Source organism: Talpa europaea, assembly GCF_964194135.1.
Source record: "Talpa europaea genome assembly, chromosome: 1".
Taxonomy (NCBI): domain Eukaryota; kingdom Metazoa; phylum Chordata; class Mammalia; order Eulipotyphla; family Talpidae; genus Talpa; species Talpa europaea.
This window is the reverse complement of record NC_140073.1, coordinates 102,216,581-102,237,235: the sequence shown is the minus strand read 5'-3', so window position 1 is coordinate 102,237,235 and position 20,655 is coordinate 102,216,581. Positions and strand designations below refer to the sequence as shown.

The following is a 20,655-nucleotide window of genomic DNA, read 5'->3' as shown; positions in this document are numbered from 1 at the left end:
TCCTAAAATTTAGCTTCATTATCTTCATTATCTACCCTTGCAAAGGACCCTCCTTTCTTACCTGTTTCTCTGTTAGCTACACCATCTCTTCCAAAACATGTAGTTTCAAAACCTAGGAAATAGTTTTGATTCCTCTGCGTTCTTCACTTTTCTTATCAAGCCACAATGTCATGGACTATTAGAGTTGAAAGAGACCTTCAAGATCCAGCAAAGTTTTCATCCATTGCAGAGTGGTTCTCTCACCTCTACTGAGAAACCTCTAATATTAAAGAGATCCCTCTTCTGACAAGACAGCTGGATTCATTCTTCGAACTGACCCTTTCAGAAAGCCATACATGTATTCATCAAAATCTTTTCTCTAGAATTCACTCATTGGTTAGTTCTTTCTTTTGTTATTATATATATATATATATGTATGTATATAATATATGTAATATGTATTTCTTGTCTGTGACAGCCTTTCACATAGAAAAAATAGTATCAGTCAACCCCATGTTATTTTTCTGTTTGTTCCATGGAATAAATATTGCCAGTTCCTTTAGCTGTTCTTTATAAGATATGATTTCCAGACATTTCATAATTCTCAGTGCTCATACATTTCCCAGACATTTATCTAAGAAACTCTCAAAACACAGTGCCCAGGGTTGAACAAAGTATTATGGATGTGATCTTATCAATCGGACTGGTGAGATAGGGCATTTAGTCCATGACTGAGTTTGCCTTTGTCACCAGTGCCAGCAGCCACAAACTCATCAAGGGCTGCTGTTCCTTTTCATTTGAAAGTCCATTAAACTAGTACTCTTGTAAGTTATTTTTCTGTAGTTAACTTTTTGTAGTTAACTTTTTTTTTTAAGATTTATTTATTTATACAAGCACTGGGGTACAGGCCAGAGGCGCAGGAGGGTGAGAGAATTCACCAGACAGAGCAGGGAGCAGAACAGGCAGAAGGACCGAAATACACTGCTGAGGGGAGCAGCCGGCGAGACAGGAGAGGTCTACCGCCGCTCCATGTGGGAATCACCCTGGCCAACCGGGAATCGAACCTGCACTGAGGAGGCTGCAGACAGCTTCACAGCGCTGGGCTCAACCTGCTGCGCCACTGGGGAGGCCCTGTGTAGTTAACTTTTGACCCTAAATACAATACTTATGTTTATTTTTCATATCTTTTATGTTGATAGGCCATTTCAAGTTTCATGTTTTGTTATAAGTGTAATGTACCTTCCTTTTTATAATAACTCCTCTTAATGTCATATTCTGATCATAAATCTTTCATCCCATTGCTTCTAGATGATTGATATGAGCCCACAATTCACAGCTATGTTTAAGTATTAAATTATCCTTCATAACTATTCATATTCATTGCATTGTACTGTGGACATTCAAGGACAGAAAACTGATTCCTGATCTGTTTCTCTATTGTTTTCCCCAAGAATTATGGAAAATCCCTCCACTAATTTTTCCATCTATGTCATCACTACTTTATTATCCTATTTCTTTGAATTTTTAAAGTAATTTCAACTCTACTTCTTTTTGATTGTGTCAGAAAATTTCTGGTCTAGTTAGTCAACATGACCTGCATTCTGTGTTTATCCCAATAACAAGGTATTATAACCCTTGATCTAGAAAAGAAAAATCCTATACTCTAACACCATTTGCTTCCATCTCCCTTCCTTCATCCTTTCCAAACTTATAGCCTTCAAACGCAGGAAAAATGAAAACACCACCTGTGTTCCCAGACTTTCTATTTCCTATCTAGGGCTTCAACATCACAAGAGATAAATCCCAGGTTCCTTCAGATGCTGTAATGCAGCCCCATATGATTCAGCAGAAGTGGGTAGCAGTTGGGTTTGATTAGTCTTGGCAGGCACTCTGTCACATCTCAGGAAAAGGCTCCAAGAGGACCACACACTCCCAATTAGCCATGTCAGACTTGCATCTGGCTCTCCCTGTGTCCTTCAAAAGGACGTCAACACCACCCAGAGTGAGTATCAGCATTTCCTACACCTGTTACCTCCTGCCACAACTTATTTTTGTTCTGTAGAGCAGAAGATGCTACTTCTTTGGAAGGTCTTGACTTACCCTTTGTGGGCAGAACCTCAGGTGACTGTCACTCCATGGTATAGCTATTCTTAATCATTCAGCAGCATGAGGGTATTTAAAGAAAAATGTAGATCCCATCCTCAAGGAATCTGCAGTCCAGGGAATGAGTGATGTGTACTCATAATCTAAGTCAACACTTTATTATACTTTATTTTTATCTCATTAATGCCACACAGCTTGTCTTTGAGGGACCATAAATATCCCCATTTTACCCATCAGAAAATTGAGACTGAGTCTTTAACTGGCCTGCCAGGGATTATCCAGACAATAAGCAGCTGATCTGAGACTTGAACCTTTTTTCCCTGAAGTCAACTGGTCGCTTTCCACCATACTCCACCATTAGAGTAAAAAGATATGTGAAATATTAGGAAGTTTTCTGAGTACTGGCAGTGTGTCAACCTCTATTTCAATTAACTTTTACAACAACTCTCTTGTGGGTTGACATTATTCTCATTTTATTAATGTGGAAATTGAGAGAATTGAGATGAACAGGTAACTTGTCCAAGGTCACACAATAAGCAAGTAGTCTGAGCAGCTGTTTTTAGAACTGACTTACTTTCTTCTGGATCATGCTCTCTTTCCACTAAATTTAATTTCCATTTTCTTCCTCAGAATTTTTCTTTCTGATTTCTTTCTCAGATTATTTTCTTTGCCTTGTATGAGTAAACTGAAAATAATAATTCCAGGAAAATGAATGAGAAACCACTTTGTGGAAGAGAGAAGAGTATGATTCTCAAATTTTAAAGACTTTAATATCACATTGGAAGCCCATAAAAGTTCAGTTTCAAGATTTTGTTCATAGTTTTGGGGTGGGGTCCCGGAGTCTGTATTTTCCAAGCCCCTCAGGCAATTTTGTGGCAGATAGACTAAATCCTTCACTGAAAAATTATAAAGCAATTAAAAAGTAACCACTCTTACTGTTCTTTCCATTATATCATGTTCTTTTATTTACCAAACCTAGTTATTGATTTTATTTTATTTTTTTAAGATTTATTTTATTTTTGCATGCAAGAGCTGGGGTATAGGCCAGAAGAGACAGAATGGCGAACAGAACAGGCAGATCTACTGAAATACTCTGCTGAAGGGAGCAGCAGGCAAGACAGGAGAGTTCTTCTGCTTCATATGGGTAGCTCCCTGGCCGGGGATCCAACTCGTGCTGCAGTGGCTGTGGATAGCACATGGCTGTGCCATGTGCCACCAGGGAGGCCTGGTTATTAATTTTAAGTCCACTTGCTTCCTTGGGATTTTCTGATTCCACTTCCTCCTCCATATTTGCATTTGAAACCTTCATTTTACTAAATAATAATACAAAAGCAATGTTCTTCATACACTATTTTCCTGCCATGGGGATCACCTTTTCACTTATTTTTCATTTCTCACCTCAAGTGAAAAGATGAATAACATATGATGGGCAGAGCAGCGGAAAGGGCGCCACTGATTACATTTCAGGCTACTACATCATAAGGAATACAATGAGTATTCTTTGATGCTTACCTTTGAAACTCTTCTTGCTAGTTATCTATTTGCCACATTGTATGTACCTGGGCTTCCATTGTGTAAATTCTCCTAAGATAAGAAGGCTCAGTCATTCTTTGTCCTTAATCCAGGAGTTATTCTGAATGGCTGGTAATGTGTAGCATTGTGTTGTCAATTCATCTTTACAAGGCACTGATAAACAAAGTCAGCAGAAAGAACTGTCTTATTTTGGGGGGGAAGGGAGTTGAGTTTTTTTCCTAACAAGAAGCCAAACCTTTGTTAACACATTGAACAGGTTTAGCTATTACTGAAAATGCTAATTTATGAACTTAAGTTGGGGCAGATGGCTATGATGCAAGGCAACGGCATGCAAGACTTAGGAACTTACAGGCGCTCCTCTGACAGATTAGGTGCATTGTGTAGTCAGGAAGAATGTGGTCATTTTACCGCTGCCTGCCTGAGAGATGAGAATCTGCTCATCAGGGGTCATGCCTCCCTTACCCTCGACCCTGGCCTTCATGTTCTCAGTGGAGTCACTCTCCCAGTTCCAGGGATGGTCTTACTAGTGGTGAGAGCCTTCGTGAAGATTTTCCTATTGACCTATTAGCAAATTTGAAGATACGGTGGATTAATTACTTCAAGTCAACACAACACAGCTCAATGCCAACACATTAGACAATGCCAGTTATCTCAGAAAAAGTTTTCACTTTTTTAGCCAAGTTCTTGCTCAGCCACTAAAGCTATTCTAGTTCATTCCTTCACCCCACATCCCTTCTCCCAGGCAGTCCTTACAGTTTCATTTGTGGTTCTCTGCTCCCTCCCATCCTTTCAGCGTGTTACCCCTGGCCCAATCCCAAAACAAATAACAGGAGTAGATCAACTGTACAATATAACTCAAAAGGGTCCTGGGAGCTCTTGTGCTAAACTGAAAATACTCCCATATTAACTGCCCTTTACAAACTGTCCCTGCTCTGGAAATTCAAAATCTGTTTCTTTTCCAACCTTAGTTTTGATTGATCTTTTCACTAACCCAGGGCTTACAAGTCTAAACTTCTTTCTATACCCTTTCTTTGAGCAGTCAGTTGTTTCTTCTTTGCAGATACTTGGTATATATTCCTATGGGAGAATAATTACATTGTGTTGTAATAACTGTTTGGTTTGGTTTAGCATGGTCAATGTAAGGGAAATATCTTTGTGACCCAAAGTGTCAGAGCTTAGTAAGCATTCAATAAATATTTATTGACAACTGAATGAATGGAATGATGGATAGGTTGTTATGCTTAATTAACTGGTAATGTGAAGGTCTCTGTTAAAGATTGGCACAGAGTAGGCTTTTGATCAATAATCCTTTAGTTTTAACCATGCTCTCTCCCTCTTTTTTTAAAAAAAAAATCTTGGTATTTCTAAAGGTTCCATTAGTTGAACAGCTTTTCCGCAAAGAGTTCAATCCATTTTTGAAGAAATGGTACATTATAAAGAGAATAAGTGGTGATACTCAGTTGAAAATATCATTTCCAGAAGTTGTCAAATTCGGTGATGTTATTATCAGTACAGCTCAAATTCTGGAAAACTCACTTGTAAACTCAGAAAAAGGAGAAGATGCTGGTGTCCAGTTGTCAGGTTGGTTGAAGTATTTCTTTTTGAAAAATAAGTAATAATAATAATAAGTGATAGTAACAGAGGCTGTATTAGTTAACCAATATTTTAAATGTTGATTTTGAAAGGATTAACTTAGGTTAGATTGTCCTGCATTGCTTGCGTTTTATTAAATTGCTCTGCTTCCTTGAGAAAACAGTTTGATACATTTTTAATTCAAGCACTTAATACATTACTAAATCAAGCACTCATATTGACTTATTTCTAGATATTGATGAGTTCTTTATATATAGGGAGAGAAATACAAATAATCATGATAATATTTATAATAATAAATGCAATGTAAAACTAAAACAAAATTATCCCTGTTTAAATGGTGTGGTTTTCATTTGACATAAAAATAAAACCCTCCAATTTAAAATTAATTTTATTAAAGAACTAAAGTATTATCAAGAATTTCTGGAAATAAGTCAGGGTTTGAATTCCAAAATCCATCAATTAAATGGGCATAAAATTTAATGGTGATCATTGCATGATTGATATGTATGAATTTCTGTACTAAGGTGACTAGTATAGTTACATTTCTTGCTTAAAAAGTCAAAAGAGGCTGTGCCATTATTGTGCCTAAAAAAAGATGGCCCAGTGACATCTCAATCAACTAACTTAATTTTTCCACTGTGTCCTGATGGCCTGGATAAATGAACCATTTGAATTTTCTTTTAAGACTTTTCCCTTATCATCATTGATGAATGCCACCACACCAACAAAGAAGCAGTTTATAATAACATCATGAGGCGCTATTTGGAACAGAAATTGCGAAACAATACGCTTGAAAAAGCAGGCAAACCAGTGATTCTTCTGCCTCAGATACTGGGACTAACAGCCTCCCCTGGTGTTGGAGAAGCCAAGAAGCAAGCCAAAGCTGAGGAGCACATTTTAAAAGTAAGTCATTAACTTCATATAAACATCAACAACAACAAAAACCCAAAGCTGAGGTGAATGCTGGTGCTTCTGGGTTTTTAGGTCCACATATCGTGGAGTGTTCCACAATCATCAGTAAAGTGATGTTTCCTTTAGCTAAGGTAAATCTACTCAATCTTCTACAAAACAGTTATATGCCTTAATAAATAAATACATTAATAAATATCTATGATATGGAACAGTATCCCCAAAGGTATGGAGAGTTGATATAATTAATGAAAAGTTGTGGCAAATGAAATACCATCTTTTAAATATCTACTTCTATCATTAAACTTAATGATCTATTTGATACAGAAATATGCTTGAAAACTTCTGATTTTCATACTCCATAAGTTTCAAAATTGCAAATTTTCTGTTGTTCTACGTGATTCTTAGGTTCTAGATAATTCTAATTAAATGCAATATTGGAGCTATAAGACTATTTAATTAAATATATATTACTTGCTAGTTACCCCAAAGTGGCAATAGCACATACAACTGTTGATCTCAAGTATTAAATGAATCCAATGTGACCCAAAATGTATATTGTCTCCAAAACAACTGCATTTGTAATTTGAGTGCCATACTTTAAATGGAATTCAGTGAAAATCATGTAGTGTAGACAGAGGCACAATTATTTGTTCCAATATATAATTTACTATTAGTGAGATGAACTAATTTCAATGTAGGTCCAGGTTTATGAGTTTGAGGTACAGGTCCTACTGTTGCTTTGTGTTAGTTAAAGAAGAGGATAGTAATGTGACTCAGGGATGTCAAAAGGCCCTTTTAATTATATACCCCCATGCACTATAATTATCTCAGAGCTATTCTCTGCAGATTTCTTCAAGTTGTTATACTCTTCTCATGCCCGATTTCCAGTTGGAAAATGGCATTTAGAAAATGAAAATAAGTACACTTCTTTTCTGAAATTGTCCCACCAACTTGATTTATAAACTTTTTTTTTAATATTAGGACAAATGTTAATTGGTTATTAGTTTATCAGATCCACAATAAAACAACAGTAAAAATTTGTAATTAGCAAGTAATGCTACCTATGTCTCACATGAAAAAGAATTATCAACACTGAACAGTTGAATTGGGGAAATAATTATTTGAATATTGAAAAAATTTCTCTCTTCCAGATATGTGCCAATCTTGATGCATTTACCATTAAAACTGTGAAAGAAAATATTGTTCAACTCAAAGACCAAATAAAAGAGCCATGCAAAAAGCTTGAAATTGCAGATGACCCTAGAGAAGTATGTGCTTAAAATCTTATATTTATTTGATTAGTGATAACACATTGAAAGAGATAAAGACTAGTTTATACCTATTATTCAAGCAATATCATTTTAAATTTAAAGTGAAATGTACATGTGATGATCAGAGATGAACTAATTGCTTTGTCTAGACAAAAATAAATTAAAAAAAGAATCATTCCCCAAAAAATTCAGAATCAAATTTATTAGTAGGTTAAAATCATTTTAATAATGTTCTTCCTTGAACAATACAGACATATAAGAAGTAGTGTATAATTTCTTTTTAGGATCCTTTTAAAGACAAGATTCTAAAAATAATGACACAAATTCAGAGTTTTTGCCAAATGAATCCAATGTCAGATTTTGGAACTCAACCTTATGAACAATGGGCCATTCAAATGGAAAAAAAAGGTAACTTGTGTTTCAACCTAATGGTTTATTCTGTATTTATGCCAAAATTCTGCTATGGCATATATTCCCATGAAAACAGAAAGCAAATGTAATATTAAATGGAATTTCTGTGTTCTGAGTAGAATAAGGATAAACAAGTGCTAATTCCTTATCTAGGGAGAGACACACAAATTCATGTTTTTTTTTTTTATCTCCAAAATCGTTCACATATTGTACATTTAAAATATTAAGGTAAATATTTAACAGTCCTGTCTCCAAATGCAAACACATCTATGTTTTTCATGTCATTCTTAAGAGTCAGCATGGCTCAGCTATGGATTCTGCTGATGCAGAGTTCAGGCAATAAATCTAGGAGCTGAAAAACTTGCCCCCTTTTAGAAGCCATGACACTTTTTTAAAAAAAGATTTATGTATTTATGCATACAAGAACCGGGGCACAGGCCAGAGGTGTGGGGGGTGAGAGGATTCACCTCACCAGAGACAGAGTGGGGAACAGAACAGGCAGACTGACTGAAATACACTGCTGAGGGGAGCAGTGGGCAAAATGGGGTAGCGCCATGTGGGTAGTTCTGTGGCCGGGGATGGAACTCTTGCTGCAGTGGCCATGGATAACTTCATAGGTTGTGTCTTAACCCCTCGAGCCACCAAAGAGGCCCCAGGAAGCCTATTTTGGAGTCAATATCTTGAATATGTTCAGGACCTCAGCACACATTTAGGGGAATGTTTTATGGTCATTTCACTATACTTATATTCTTTCACAGCTGCAAAAGAAGGAAATCGCAGAGACCGTGTTTGTGCAGAACATTTGCGGAAGTACAATGAGGCCTTACAAATTAATGACACGATCCGCATGATTGATGCATATAATCACCTCAAAACTTTCTATAAAGATGAGAAACAAAAGAAGTTTATAGTTCTAAGTGACAGTGATGAGGATGGTGGTAACTGTGGCCATGATGATGGTAATAAAGATGGACATGATGAAGACAACCCTGAGAAACTTATGAAACTGCATGAAACAGATAAATTTCTTATAACTTTATTTTATGGTGAGAGTCAACATAATATTTATCACATTGTCTCATGCATTTACCATTTCAACCTGAACCCACTTCTATTTGAAGAATTTTTCAAAAGTTCCTCTCAAAATATCATTTTGAAAAAAGAAATCCCTCTCATATTGGGTTTTTTTTTAATGTGACCACATTAGCCATCTGTTATATGATCACAGTCCCTTTGTTCATAGGGTTTTATTATCAAAATGACTGCAATCAATTTATCTATTAAAATAAATAAATTAATTAAATTAACTGAGTTGATGATTAGATATTGCACAAGACTAACAGTAGTTGAATCACATTTTATTTCCTTGTTACAAAAAATATTTCAGTGTAATTAATCACATTAGTTGCTAATTTTAATTAACTATTTCTTAAAGGCAACAAAAGGAGTTTGAAAAAACTGGCTGAAAAAACAGAATATGAAAATGAAAAGCTGATCAAGTTAAGAAACACGATAATGGAACAATACACAAGGACTGAAGAATCAGCACGAGGAATAATTTTCACAAAAACACGACAAAGTGCATATGCGCTTTCCCAGTGGATTTCTGAAAATGAAAAATTTGCTGAAGTAGGGGTCAAAGCCCACCATCTGATTGGAGCTGGACACAGCAGTGAGTTTAAGCCTATGACACAGGTATACATTTCCTTTTAAATTTATTTTCTTATGTTGTTGTTATTCTTCCCAATTTAACTATAGTATTTTCTTAATCAATTCTCTCACCAGTTCACAAATAATTTTACAGAATGAGTCATTCTGGAAACATACTGTGAGTTTAACGCAATCTAATCTGTGTATTTGATGGGCTAAACAATGTCCTAAGAATCATTTTTTCCCTGCGTACTCAAAGGATCTCTTTAAATTGAATTTCCTTTGCAAAATGATTGAAATTTAAGTCTAATAACAAAATGGAAAAATAGTTACATTTTAAGATTAAATGGAACAGTCAAATCCCAACAAAAATATGTGCATTATATTTAGAACTGCATAAAATGTGCTTTTGAATGGGATGAGACCTGTAAAGGAGCTTGAAAAAAATTAAAATACTGATATGTAAGATATTTGGACTGTGAACAATATTCTTTTCCTTTTAAAGTTTTTGTTTAGGTTTGTTTTCATTTCATTATACAAGTTATTGTGTGCACAATAAAAAAATTTAGGAGAAGAAATAAAGGCATTTATAGACATTGAAAGCATGGGATAAACAATGATGTATTTTTAGAATAGAATGCTCTCTTTAGGTCATATTAATCCTGAAGCTTGTGGGATGAAGGGACATTTTCATTCTGTAATTGTCATGATCATTCAGACCAATAGAACAAATTAAATCTGTTTTAGTATTTGCTAGGAAAAAAGTCTTCTTGAAATTATCCAATATACCTTTTTTTTTTTTTAAGATTGATTTATTTATTTATACAAGCACTGGGTACAGTCAGAAGTGTGGGAGAGAGAAATAATTCACCAGAGCCAGAGCAGGGAACAGAACAGGCAGACTGATGAAATACACTGCGGAGGGGAAGGTCTGCGCGCCATGTAGGACCCTCGCCAGCGGCCGAGATCGAACCGGCACTGCAGAGGCTGCGGGCAGCCTCACAGCCCAGCACTCAACCACTGCGCCATCAGGGGGGCCCCAATATAACTCTTAATATACTCTCTATATGTACTCATTTTAAAGTTGTTTGCCTCTAAAATTTATCCCAGATTAAGTACTGCTTTTCTTTTGAACAAAGGAGAGCTTGAGTATGTAATGTTTCCCTTTTAGCCTTGACTGACAGGAAAGGTGCATGCAAAATTGAATTTCCTTCTCACAGCCCCTGTGTTGTTATTTTTAATTATTTTTTCTTTTTGAGGTAAAATTGGTTTACAACACATATATGATTTAGGAGAACAGATTCACATCTCCATAGATGTATGTTACCTCACCAACCCCAACATCAAAGAACCCATAGTTCTTTACTCTAGACTATTGGCTCCCCCTCCCCACTTTGTTCCTACTCCCACCTTCCCATCCCCTCTAGTAGCCTCAGTTAGGCAGTCATTTTGCTAGGGTTTGTTTGGTTTAGTTTCATCAATTCCTTTGCTCACTCCCCCACCTCTTCTGCATATGAGTGAAATCATCCAGTATTTGTCTTTGTCCTTCTGACAATTTCATTTAGTATAATCCCCTCTACTTACATCCATGTTGTCAAAAATGGGATGAGTTCATATTTTTTATATCTCAGTGGTATTCCATTGTGTATATATAATACATCTTCTTAATCCACTGCTCTCTTAATAGACATTTGGTTTGTTTCCATAACTTGGTTATTATAAATAGTGTTGCAATGAACATTAAGATTATATATATATGTATATATATGTGTATGTATATATATTCCTTTGAATAAGTAATTTTGTATTCTTCAGGTAGAAACCTAAGAGTGGAATTGTTAATCATATGATACATCTAATTTTTAATATTTTAAAGAACCTCCATATTGTTTTCCTTGGGGGCTGGGTCAGTCTGTATCCCCACCTACAGTGTACCACACTTCTTTCCAAATCCTTGACAAAATTTGTTGTTTCTGTTATATGGGCCATTCTCACTGGACTGAGGTGGTATCTAACTTTGTTTTTGAATTGCATTTCTCTGATAAGTGATGTTAAACATTTTTTCGTGTGCCGTTGTCCACTTGCAAGTCTTTTTTTAGAGAAGTGCCTACTTAGCTATTCCATTTTTGGATTGGGTTATTTGTTTTCTTTTTGTTGAGTTGTATGAGTTCTTTGTAGATCTTGGATATAAGTTCCTTGTCTGATGTATAATGTTCAAATATTTCATCTCAGATTCAGTGGAATGTGTTTTTTGTGTTAATGATATTTTCTTTTGCTGTAAAAAAGCTTTTAAGCTTGATGTGGTCCCATTTATTTATTTTTACTTTTGTTTTCCTTACTGTTGGAGTTGAGTCCCCAAGATATCCCTGAAACCAATGTTGTGAAGTGCTTGCCTTGTTTTCTTCTATGGACTTTATAGTTTCCAGTCTTAAATCCAAATCTTTAATCCATTTTGAGTTACTTTTTGTGATTGGAGTGAGAGAATGGTTCAGTTTCAGTTTTCGGCATGTGGCTGCCCAGTTTTCCCAGCAACAATTTGTTGAAGAGACTTTACTTTCTCTAATATTGAATATATACTCTTGGCTTCTTTGTTGTAGATTAACTGGCCATATAAATGTGGGTTTATTTCTGGGGTCAGCTGTTTTCCAGTCATTTGCTTTGAAACTAGGTTTATCTTTGGTGCTTAGGTGGGTCTTCTGGAGACAATAGAAAGTTGAGTTTTGATTTTAGATCCAGCCACCCAGTCTGTGCCTTTTGATTGGTGAGTTCAGTCCACTTACACTGAAAGTGATTATTGACATATGGGTCTCTGCTACTACCATTTTGTCTTTAGTTTTCTGCCTCTATTTATTTCCATGTTTAATTTTTGTGGATTTTATTGACTTTTAGATTTTATTCACTTTGATTTAGATTTGAACATTTCATGTAGGGGAGGTATACAGTTGGCAAACTCCTTCAGGTTTTGTTTGTGTGAGAGGCCTTTATATACTACAACCATCTTTTTTTTCCTTCAAGAGTTACTGACTTTGTTCTGCTGCAACCTAGCTATGAGTATGTGGAGGAGGCGAGCCCAGCATTTTCACTCTGCCACCACCTTCTCACAGCTCCTGTGTTAATCCTTACAAGTAATATATCCAAACTCTTTCACTTTTGATCCTGTTTTTAACTTTCTATTATTAACTTTGGTTGTATGTGACCACAGCTGTTCTTTAAAGAGAGGTGGAGTACAAATGGAAAGTACATTTTCAGGTTACTTTTTTTTTTTTTGCTCTTTATCCATTTAAATCTTGAGAACTGCATGCCAAAATATAAACATAACCCTTTGCATACTCCTCAAGCCTCACTTTGTAAATTGAGATGACTGACTCAATTGCAAAGAAGTTAGGCATCTAGTTGTTGTGATTTGAGGGTTTAACACTGTTTGAAATTTTCACTATTAAAGTTATAATTTTGAATCCAGGCACAAACATCTTCTATTAAAATCCAAGGACATAAGGTTTTTTTTAAGTGGACATGAGTCAAGAGGGAGAAATTATGAGAGATGACTAGAAAGGACGAGAGATTTCTGCAGGTTTCCCCAGGACAGAGTCAAATATGTAGTCTCTGAGAAGAAGGGAAAAGGGCAGCAGAACAAACAGTCTTATTGTTGCTTCATCTCTAGGGGCAGAGATAGAGTCAATACACCAAAGGCTGTCTAGATCAACAGCTTTGATGAGAGTGGATATGCACATAAGTCACCCCTCTCCAGGTTAGTATAGGTTTAAGCTCACCCATGTCTCCTTTGCAAGGGTTACCAAGAATGCATACTTAATTTCTTTACTTAAATTGACTTTCAAAAACTCAGACGTCTTTATTTAAATAACTTAAATTATATTTTTTGAATTAATTAATATATATTTTACATCATGTTCATTTTTGTACAATGTTTGCTTTCTCCTCTCAGATTTCGTCCCTATAAAATTCCCACCACCAATTCACCCATGATGCATCACCATAGTCCCTTGTGCTCTTCCCCCTCCCCTCCTGTTTTGATCCCTCTCCCTCCCCTGCAGAATGTCACTGATTTATTTTGGTTTTTTATTTGTTATTATTTTTTTCCTGATCCCTTATTTGGTCCCCCTACATTCTTTCCATAAGTGAAACCATCTGATATTTTTCTTTTTCCTTCTGGCTTATTTCACTGAGCATAATCCCTTCCAGCTCCATCCATGTTGCTGAAATGGCATGAGTTTATCTTTTTTGATTGTTGAGTAGTATTCCATTGAAAAATATGGAACACTTCACAAATTTGTGTGTCGTCCTTGCGCAGGGGCCGTGCTAATCGTCCCTCTAACGTTCCAGTTTTAGTATATGTGCTGCCGGAGCAAGCACTTAAATTGTTTTTAATAACTTATTATTTCTTTTTTATTTATGTCATCCTGTGGACAGATAACATATTTACCTCAGTAAAAATCACAAAGCTAGAGGGTGTTTCACTGATCTCCAGACTTCAGGGTCTTCACCCTGGCAGTTGCCAGTGTTTTCAACTTTTCACATACCCTTTAAGGAATGTTCCATACCTTCATTGCTTGAATGATTCTTAAAGTATCCAAAGGCAATCTACAGTATATATTTTCTGTGTGACTCAAAACTCAGTAGTCTTTAAAAAGTGTCACTGTATCTTATTCTCAGAGTCTCTCAAAGACTCTCAAGTTAATGACGTGAAAACAAAACCCCTTCTGGCTTCTCATTGCCTTTTCCTCTTCTAACTGAAAATGTCTCCTTCTTTCTTCCTCCCAAGTTGTCCATCAATTCACTTCCTTGGCATAAATGATGGTCTTTCCACCTCCAGACTGGAGGATGGAAATATTTTTGTTATTGTGCAGTAATCCCAGATTGGAAATCAAATGTTGTCTCACCATCATGTCTTTGTTCAATGCCAAAAACAGATGGCAGCAAATCCATGTATGATCTAATCCTTTGATTTACACTGACCAGTTGTAATTTATTATTTCTTCTAATTAGAAGATTTAATGTGTTTAGCATCACACGATTTAATTTATTAAAATGTTTCTGCAGAATGAACAAAAAGAAGTCATTAGTAAATTTCGCACAGGAAAAATAAATCTGCTTATCGCTACCACAGTAGCAGAAGAAGGTCTGGATATCAAAGAATGTAATATTGTTATCCGGTATGGCCTCGTCACTAATGAAATTGCCATGGTCCAGGTACATTCACATACCTCTGATATATTAATTCTTGCTTCGGGATTCTTATTTTAAATTATTCTTTTAGTAAAACAGCATAAAGCTTCTCTTCAGTTTAAAAAAAAATCTGTTTTTCTGCTAAAAGAGCAATATTAAAGAGCTGTGTGCCTTTTAGATTGTTGTTTAATTCATATGACAACCAACTTCCTGCTGTATTTTTAAACAATTCCTCTTTGGTTATGATTTCTGTGTCCTAAGACTTTTTAGGGACACGACTCTGGCCCCATCTGTCAGAGTCAGAAGTTGCCTCCTGATTTCTAGCATGTCTGTGAGCCCCCAACTGGGCCAGGAATCTGAGTTGCAGGGTCCACAAATGTCTGACAAATTAACAAACCCAACCTTAGGGAGCCCTGCTGCTTCCTCATATTCCTCCCTTACTCTTTCAAATTTTCTGTAAGTTTCTTTGTGTTTTTAATAATAAATGTAGGGGGCAGAGAACAGATTTATAAATGAAAAAAGGAAAAAGGAGTGAAATATTCCAATTTTCATTCAATTTCAATTTTTCTCTTACCCATACTGTTTGCAGACGGATTGATAAAGATACTTATTCTTCCTACAAATTAACTAAAGTCTGTGTGTGTGTGTGTGTGTGTGTATATAAATAAATTAAAAATTGTGTCCTTGACTGGAAGTCTGGGAAGACTAAGATAACCCTATAGTTATCAAATTAAGAAGCAATTGTTTTTCAGGAATTGCTTGTTAGTCTGTGGATTATTACTCAGAATGTATTTTTCATGAAAATAACACTAAAGGTGATAATTGGGTTTCTGCACTAGGTCACAAAATTTTCTGTTACTCAAAATGTACCTAAATGTTGTTTTATAAACAGGGCTATAGAATGTCAGTATTACCATGTTAGCATGGTTTCACTGGAAAATGTGCTCAAAATACAATGTAGTCTGCCAGGAAAAGAGCTGTATTCTCCCCAGCCCTGCTATTAAGGTCAGAGGTTTCCATCCTCGCCTTTCATCCCTTCTGTGAGTGAAGCTCCTGAGTCCAAGTCACTGTAATGGTTCTCAGGGTTTGAGAGAGGGCCCTACAGATCAGAAGCCTGGGCAGAGCAATATTTGGTTATTGGGGCTTTTGAAGGTTGCTGCGGGGACCTAACCATCATCATTCTAGAACACTGTTGGACATTAAAGTGCATTTTGAGTACTTAACCAAAAATGGAAAACTGACTTGACAGAAAATAAAGAGATTGTTTGAAGGCTGGAACACACTGAGCAACAAATACCTTGTCGGACCCCAAATGAGAACGTTCACAGCACAGCCCAGCATTGCACACACCTCATTTCTTTATGTTCTCAGGCCCGTGGTCGAGCCAGAGCCAATGAGAGCACCTATGTCTTGGTTGGCGACAGTAACTCAGGAGTTTTTGAACGTGAAACAGTTAATGATTTCCGAGAAAAAATGATGTACAAAGCTATAGAACGTGTTCAAAATATGGAACGAAAGGAGTATGCTCATAAGGTATTGTTTTTGGCCCTCTCTCTGAATTTAGTTTTTCATTTTAAAATGTCTGCATGTGGTTGTCATTGGTATCTCTGTGGCTAAGTCTCCAGACGGAAATTGTGCTGAGTTACAAATTTCAGTTTGATGAACTCTGCTTCATTCAGATTCACATACAGAGAATCAAATCTATGGTGAGCAGAAATTGTTAGGGAGCCGTTCCAGTGGAATTAACCATGAATTTTGATAATATAAATTTAAACTGCCCTTGATCCAGAAATACCAGTGCAGCTCACTCATTCAACCCAACCTAGTAATTTTATCTTGGTCCAGTCTGTTTGTTTAGCACAGTTTTTTTTTTTTTTTTCATTTTAGAAACCTTTGTGGAATGGCTGTGCATCAGGCAATGTTCTAGAAACAGAACATGGTGACAAATGATACAGATAGACCCCTGTGGCATGAAGCTTATGTTCCAGCATGTACATGTTGAAATTTGTAGGGGAGAAAACATAAATAGAAATAAAACAAGAAATACATATCTAGAAAAAAATATTAAAGAATTAGAATAGGATAATATGAAATAACTCGCTAGATGAATATTTCCAATGGCTTTTTAGGGAGGTAAGGTCTTTAGGAGGGAATGACCTTGAGGCTATAGCTGAATGATAAGAAAATACATAGTATGTCTAATTGCATCTCAGTTTACTAACTTAGAGTTATTTGAGTTGTGAGAGGAATGCAGTGAGGGAAGAATGTATTTCTACAGTATTTCAGGAAATCCCCCATACCACTGAATTAAAGACTGTAACTACTATAATAGCAAACAATCCATTTAGAAGAAAATTCACACCCTTGCATATGGGTGTGAATGTTAGTTTCTTAACATTGGAATTGGCTCTACCCTAAATAGAGTTTCACGAAAGGGATGCTTTCAAATTGGTGTGCATTGCTATAACCAACTCCAAGGTTTCCTGGCCAGGTTTCTACACAAACTTATATTTAAAAAAATCCCCCTTAAATATAAGGCAAACTAAACATTGTGCAGTGTCAAATCAAACATTTGTGGCCAAGTAATTCCACTGGAAAGTTATTGCCTTATACTTAACATCTTAAGTGAATGAATCAAATGGACATTTTCAAAGATCGGTGTTTCAAGACTATTTGTTTTGGGTAAACTCTACACTAGTTCTGAGGTTTATGTGTCAAATTTTTTGACATAATCTCTGAAACAAGACATACTCCCTTTCAGGGCCCCAGATTGAACTACCTTTTTAGATCTCTTTCGACTAAGAGACCTGCCCTCTGAAAACTACCCCAGGTAGATAAATTCAGAGCAGGTGGAAATGATTTGGCATACCAGCACTCTGCTCAGAGCTCCCAGCAGATGTTGCTACTGACCTGCAACACTCCTTTCTTCTAATTTGAGAATCCTTCTCAATGCAGTGTTCAGGCAACTGCTGGTAAATGGTGAAAGTTGACTGTAATTGTGACATCCATTCTCCCTGTCACATACAGAATGGATATAGAACCAAAAGTTTTGTCAATCAGAACAGACTTCTGGGAGCAAGTTGAAGAGCTGAGACACTTGTCCTGCTGTTGACCCAATAGCTTTTGCTGAATTACTCTCTTTTAATTGGAATTAGTCTGATTGTAGCTATGCCTCCCATATATTTATTAAGGTTTTTTTTCTTCTCTAATTACATTATATTCTTTACTATTTTAGAACTACCCTTTAGTTTCTGGTGTCTAGCTTACATGTCCATACATTGACCTTAGTTTTATTTTTATTTTTCTCTGTTGCACACATAGGTGTTTTTTAATTGCCTACATGAATATGATCCTATTCCAAAACATCTGTTAATCAGCTCACTGAACAATAAGTATCTTACACAAATGCCTTAATTTAATGTTTAAGGCCAGAGAATATGTTGTTATTATATTATTATAATTTACATAAGAAATTATTTTTTGTCTGATTAAAACTATTGTATAGCCCATAAGTTTGCTTGCCAGGTTTTGTTCTCTGTTCTGTGTTAAATTTGATTGCCTTCAATCAAGGCTTGAAACTTTGGAGCTGGGGGATCTAGGGGGAGGGTATCAAAGAGATGGACCATTCAACTTTGCTCATCAGTACTGAGAGTTTTACTTAACAATTAATTAGGTCTTAAGAAAAACAATGGTCTCCTTCACAATTTAATATAAATTTGTTGTCAGTCAGAGGGTCAGTTTGAAGGTAAATTATTTAAGAAATAGGTTTTACATCTGCTAGGTTGTGTAGGTATGAGCACTAGAAAGCCCCTAGGTCAAGTTTTATATCTCTCATAAACAAGATTTTTTCTGTTATGAGAAAATGTTGCCACTAGTCACAAAGCCTAGACTATAATGGTTTAATGGCTTCTCTCATTTAAAGAATGGGGCAATCTGGGCCCATAGAATAGCTGTGAGATATAGCATGAGGAGCCCAGGCCTCTTCTCTCCCTGTCTTCTCTGTCCTTTCAGTATTTGGCTTCCATTCTCAAGATGAAAGATAGCTTTTAGAACTCGAAATGCTGTATGTTCACTCTAGGCAGGAATGAGGAAGAAGGTGGAAAAGGATATGTGTCAGCTGTCTGTACTTACAGGAGACTTTCTGGAAATCCTCCTCAACATCTTCCTAAGTTTTGCTGGACACTGACCTGGGAATCTAGTCATTTAGCTAGCACGGTTCCACACAGAATAAAATTATAGTTCTGTTCCTAGGAAGAATGAATACTAGGTGGGAAATTCATTGTTTCCCTGAAGGTCATCACCTCATTATTTTTATCTCCAGACCAAGGGCCAAGTATATATTTTCATAACTATCTAAGATCTCTGAATCCCATGAGATTCATTTCAGTGAAACTATTAGGGAAAAATTTGATATCTTTTTTTTCTATGCAGATTTTGGAATTACAGATTCAAAGTGTAATGGAGAAGAAAATGAAAGCCAAGAAAATTATTGCAAAGCAATTCAAGGATAACCTACCATCAGTAAATTTTCTCTGCAAAAATTGCAGTGTGGTAGCCTGCTCTGCAGACGAGATCCACGTAATTGAGGGGATGCACCACGTCAATATGACACTAGATTTCAAGTATGTCTAGGAAGTCTCAGTTTTAAGTTTCTTTATAAAGAGCGAAGCAGATTGTATTGTACACACTTTCCAAAATAGTACAAATGAGACTCATTTTCCAGAACTTTCTCTCCTTTATTCCCCCAGTTATGTCCCTATTTCAAATGTCAATTTCTTAAAGCTACTGCACAGGGACAGGGAGAGAAATGTGTAAAATCCAAAACCATTTTGGTCCGAAGTACATCAGTTATGTACAGTCATATCTATTGTCAAATATTCCAACAACTTCAGTCTATATAAAATAATTAACAGTTGGGAGAAGACACAAAAGGCACCATTCCCTTTGAGAGGTGTATGTGGACAGGGCCATTTCCCTGATAGTTGGGGGAGGTAGGAGGAGGAGCGGAATAGGGTGTGGGATTATGTATGCTCACCAATTAGCGTCAGGTCCAGCACTTTGTACCCATGGGCTGCCTATTGGTCTTTTGTGAATTCTTGAGGATGATTCTGACTCCTTGAACATTTCAGGAAGCGCTACATTGTGAGAGAAAACATAGCACTTAACATGAAGTTTGCTGACTATCAAATAAATGGCGAGATTATCTGCAAAACATGTGGCCAAGTGAGTAAATTCTGTTCAGCTTAGTTTACTTTGTTCAAAATAATTTATCAAATGTGCATTTAATTCTCCCTTTTATTTTCCAGGCTTGGGGAACAATGATGGTACACAAAAGCTTAGACTTGCCTTGTCTCAAAATAAAGAATTTTGTAGTGGTTTTCGGAAGTGATTCACCAAAGAAACAATACAAAAAGTGGGTCGAACTGCCTATTACATTTCCTCAGCTGGACTATTCAAACTATTATAAATTGAATAATGAGTACTGATATTTGATTCCATATTCTTTGCAAATATTACCATCTTAACACTTGCCATGGTTTTGATCAAAGATTTCATTGTGCTACAGAACAAATGTGAGAATAAATAAATCATTACTCTGCTTTGAATTGTTTATAGAGGAAGACAATATATTATTCTCTCAATTACACATCTTATTGGTGGGCAAAGGTTAAAAAAAATCTACCCATCATACTCATTAGTGTGGAGCTTATAGTAATGTGGACAGCAGGCTGGAGTGTATAGGCAGAGCCAAGCTAGCAATCGCCGTGCTATCATTCATTTCAGAATACAGCTCAGCAAATAGTTCATCTCTCTATATGGGCCATTTTGTGGGGGAAATGGCTATATTATTATCTGCCTTCATTTTCATTATTTTCTATTTTTGCTTAAGAAATTGCCACAAACTTAGTGATTTCAAACAATCCCCTTTATCCCTGTATGGATGCTATCGACCACAGGTCTGGCAGAGTCTTCTGGCAGAAGGCAGAAATCAAGGTGTCAGCCAGACAATGTTCTC

The 20,655-nt window shown here is 36.2% G+C and overlaps 1 protein-coding gene across 1 annotated transcript in view; it reads left to right on the top strand.

The window, feature by feature from the left end:
* The window catches only part of IFIH1 (interferon induced with helicase C domain 1), a gene marked incomplete at both ends in the record, with an annotated part of 49,035 nt that extends 28,910 nt beyond the window's left edge, over positions 1-20,125 (top strand). Inside the window, 11 exons of the mRNA XM_084257328.1 lie at positions 4,986-5,196; positions 5,897-6,114; positions 7,275-7,391; positions 7,679-7,802; positions 8,564-8,851; positions 9,241-9,500; positions 14,514-14,663; positions 16,011-16,172; positions 19,071-19,261; positions 19,769-19,862; positions 19,946-20,125. Of these exons, the coding sequence (XP_084113454.1) occupies positions 4,986-5,196; positions 5,897-6,114; positions 7,275-7,391; positions 7,679-7,802; positions 8,564-8,851; positions 9,241-9,500; positions 14,514-14,663; positions 16,011-16,172; positions 19,071-19,261; positions 19,769-19,862; positions 19,946-20,125 (1,995 nt within the window). The remainder of the gene's footprint in view (positions 1-4,985; positions 5,197-5,896; positions 6,115-7,274; positions 7,392-7,678; positions 7,803-8,563; positions 8,852-9,240; positions 9,501-14,513; positions 14,664-16,010; positions 16,173-19,070; positions 19,262-19,768; positions 19,863-19,945) is intronic.
* Between the last annotated feature and the right edge of the window lie 530 nt (positions 20,126-20,655).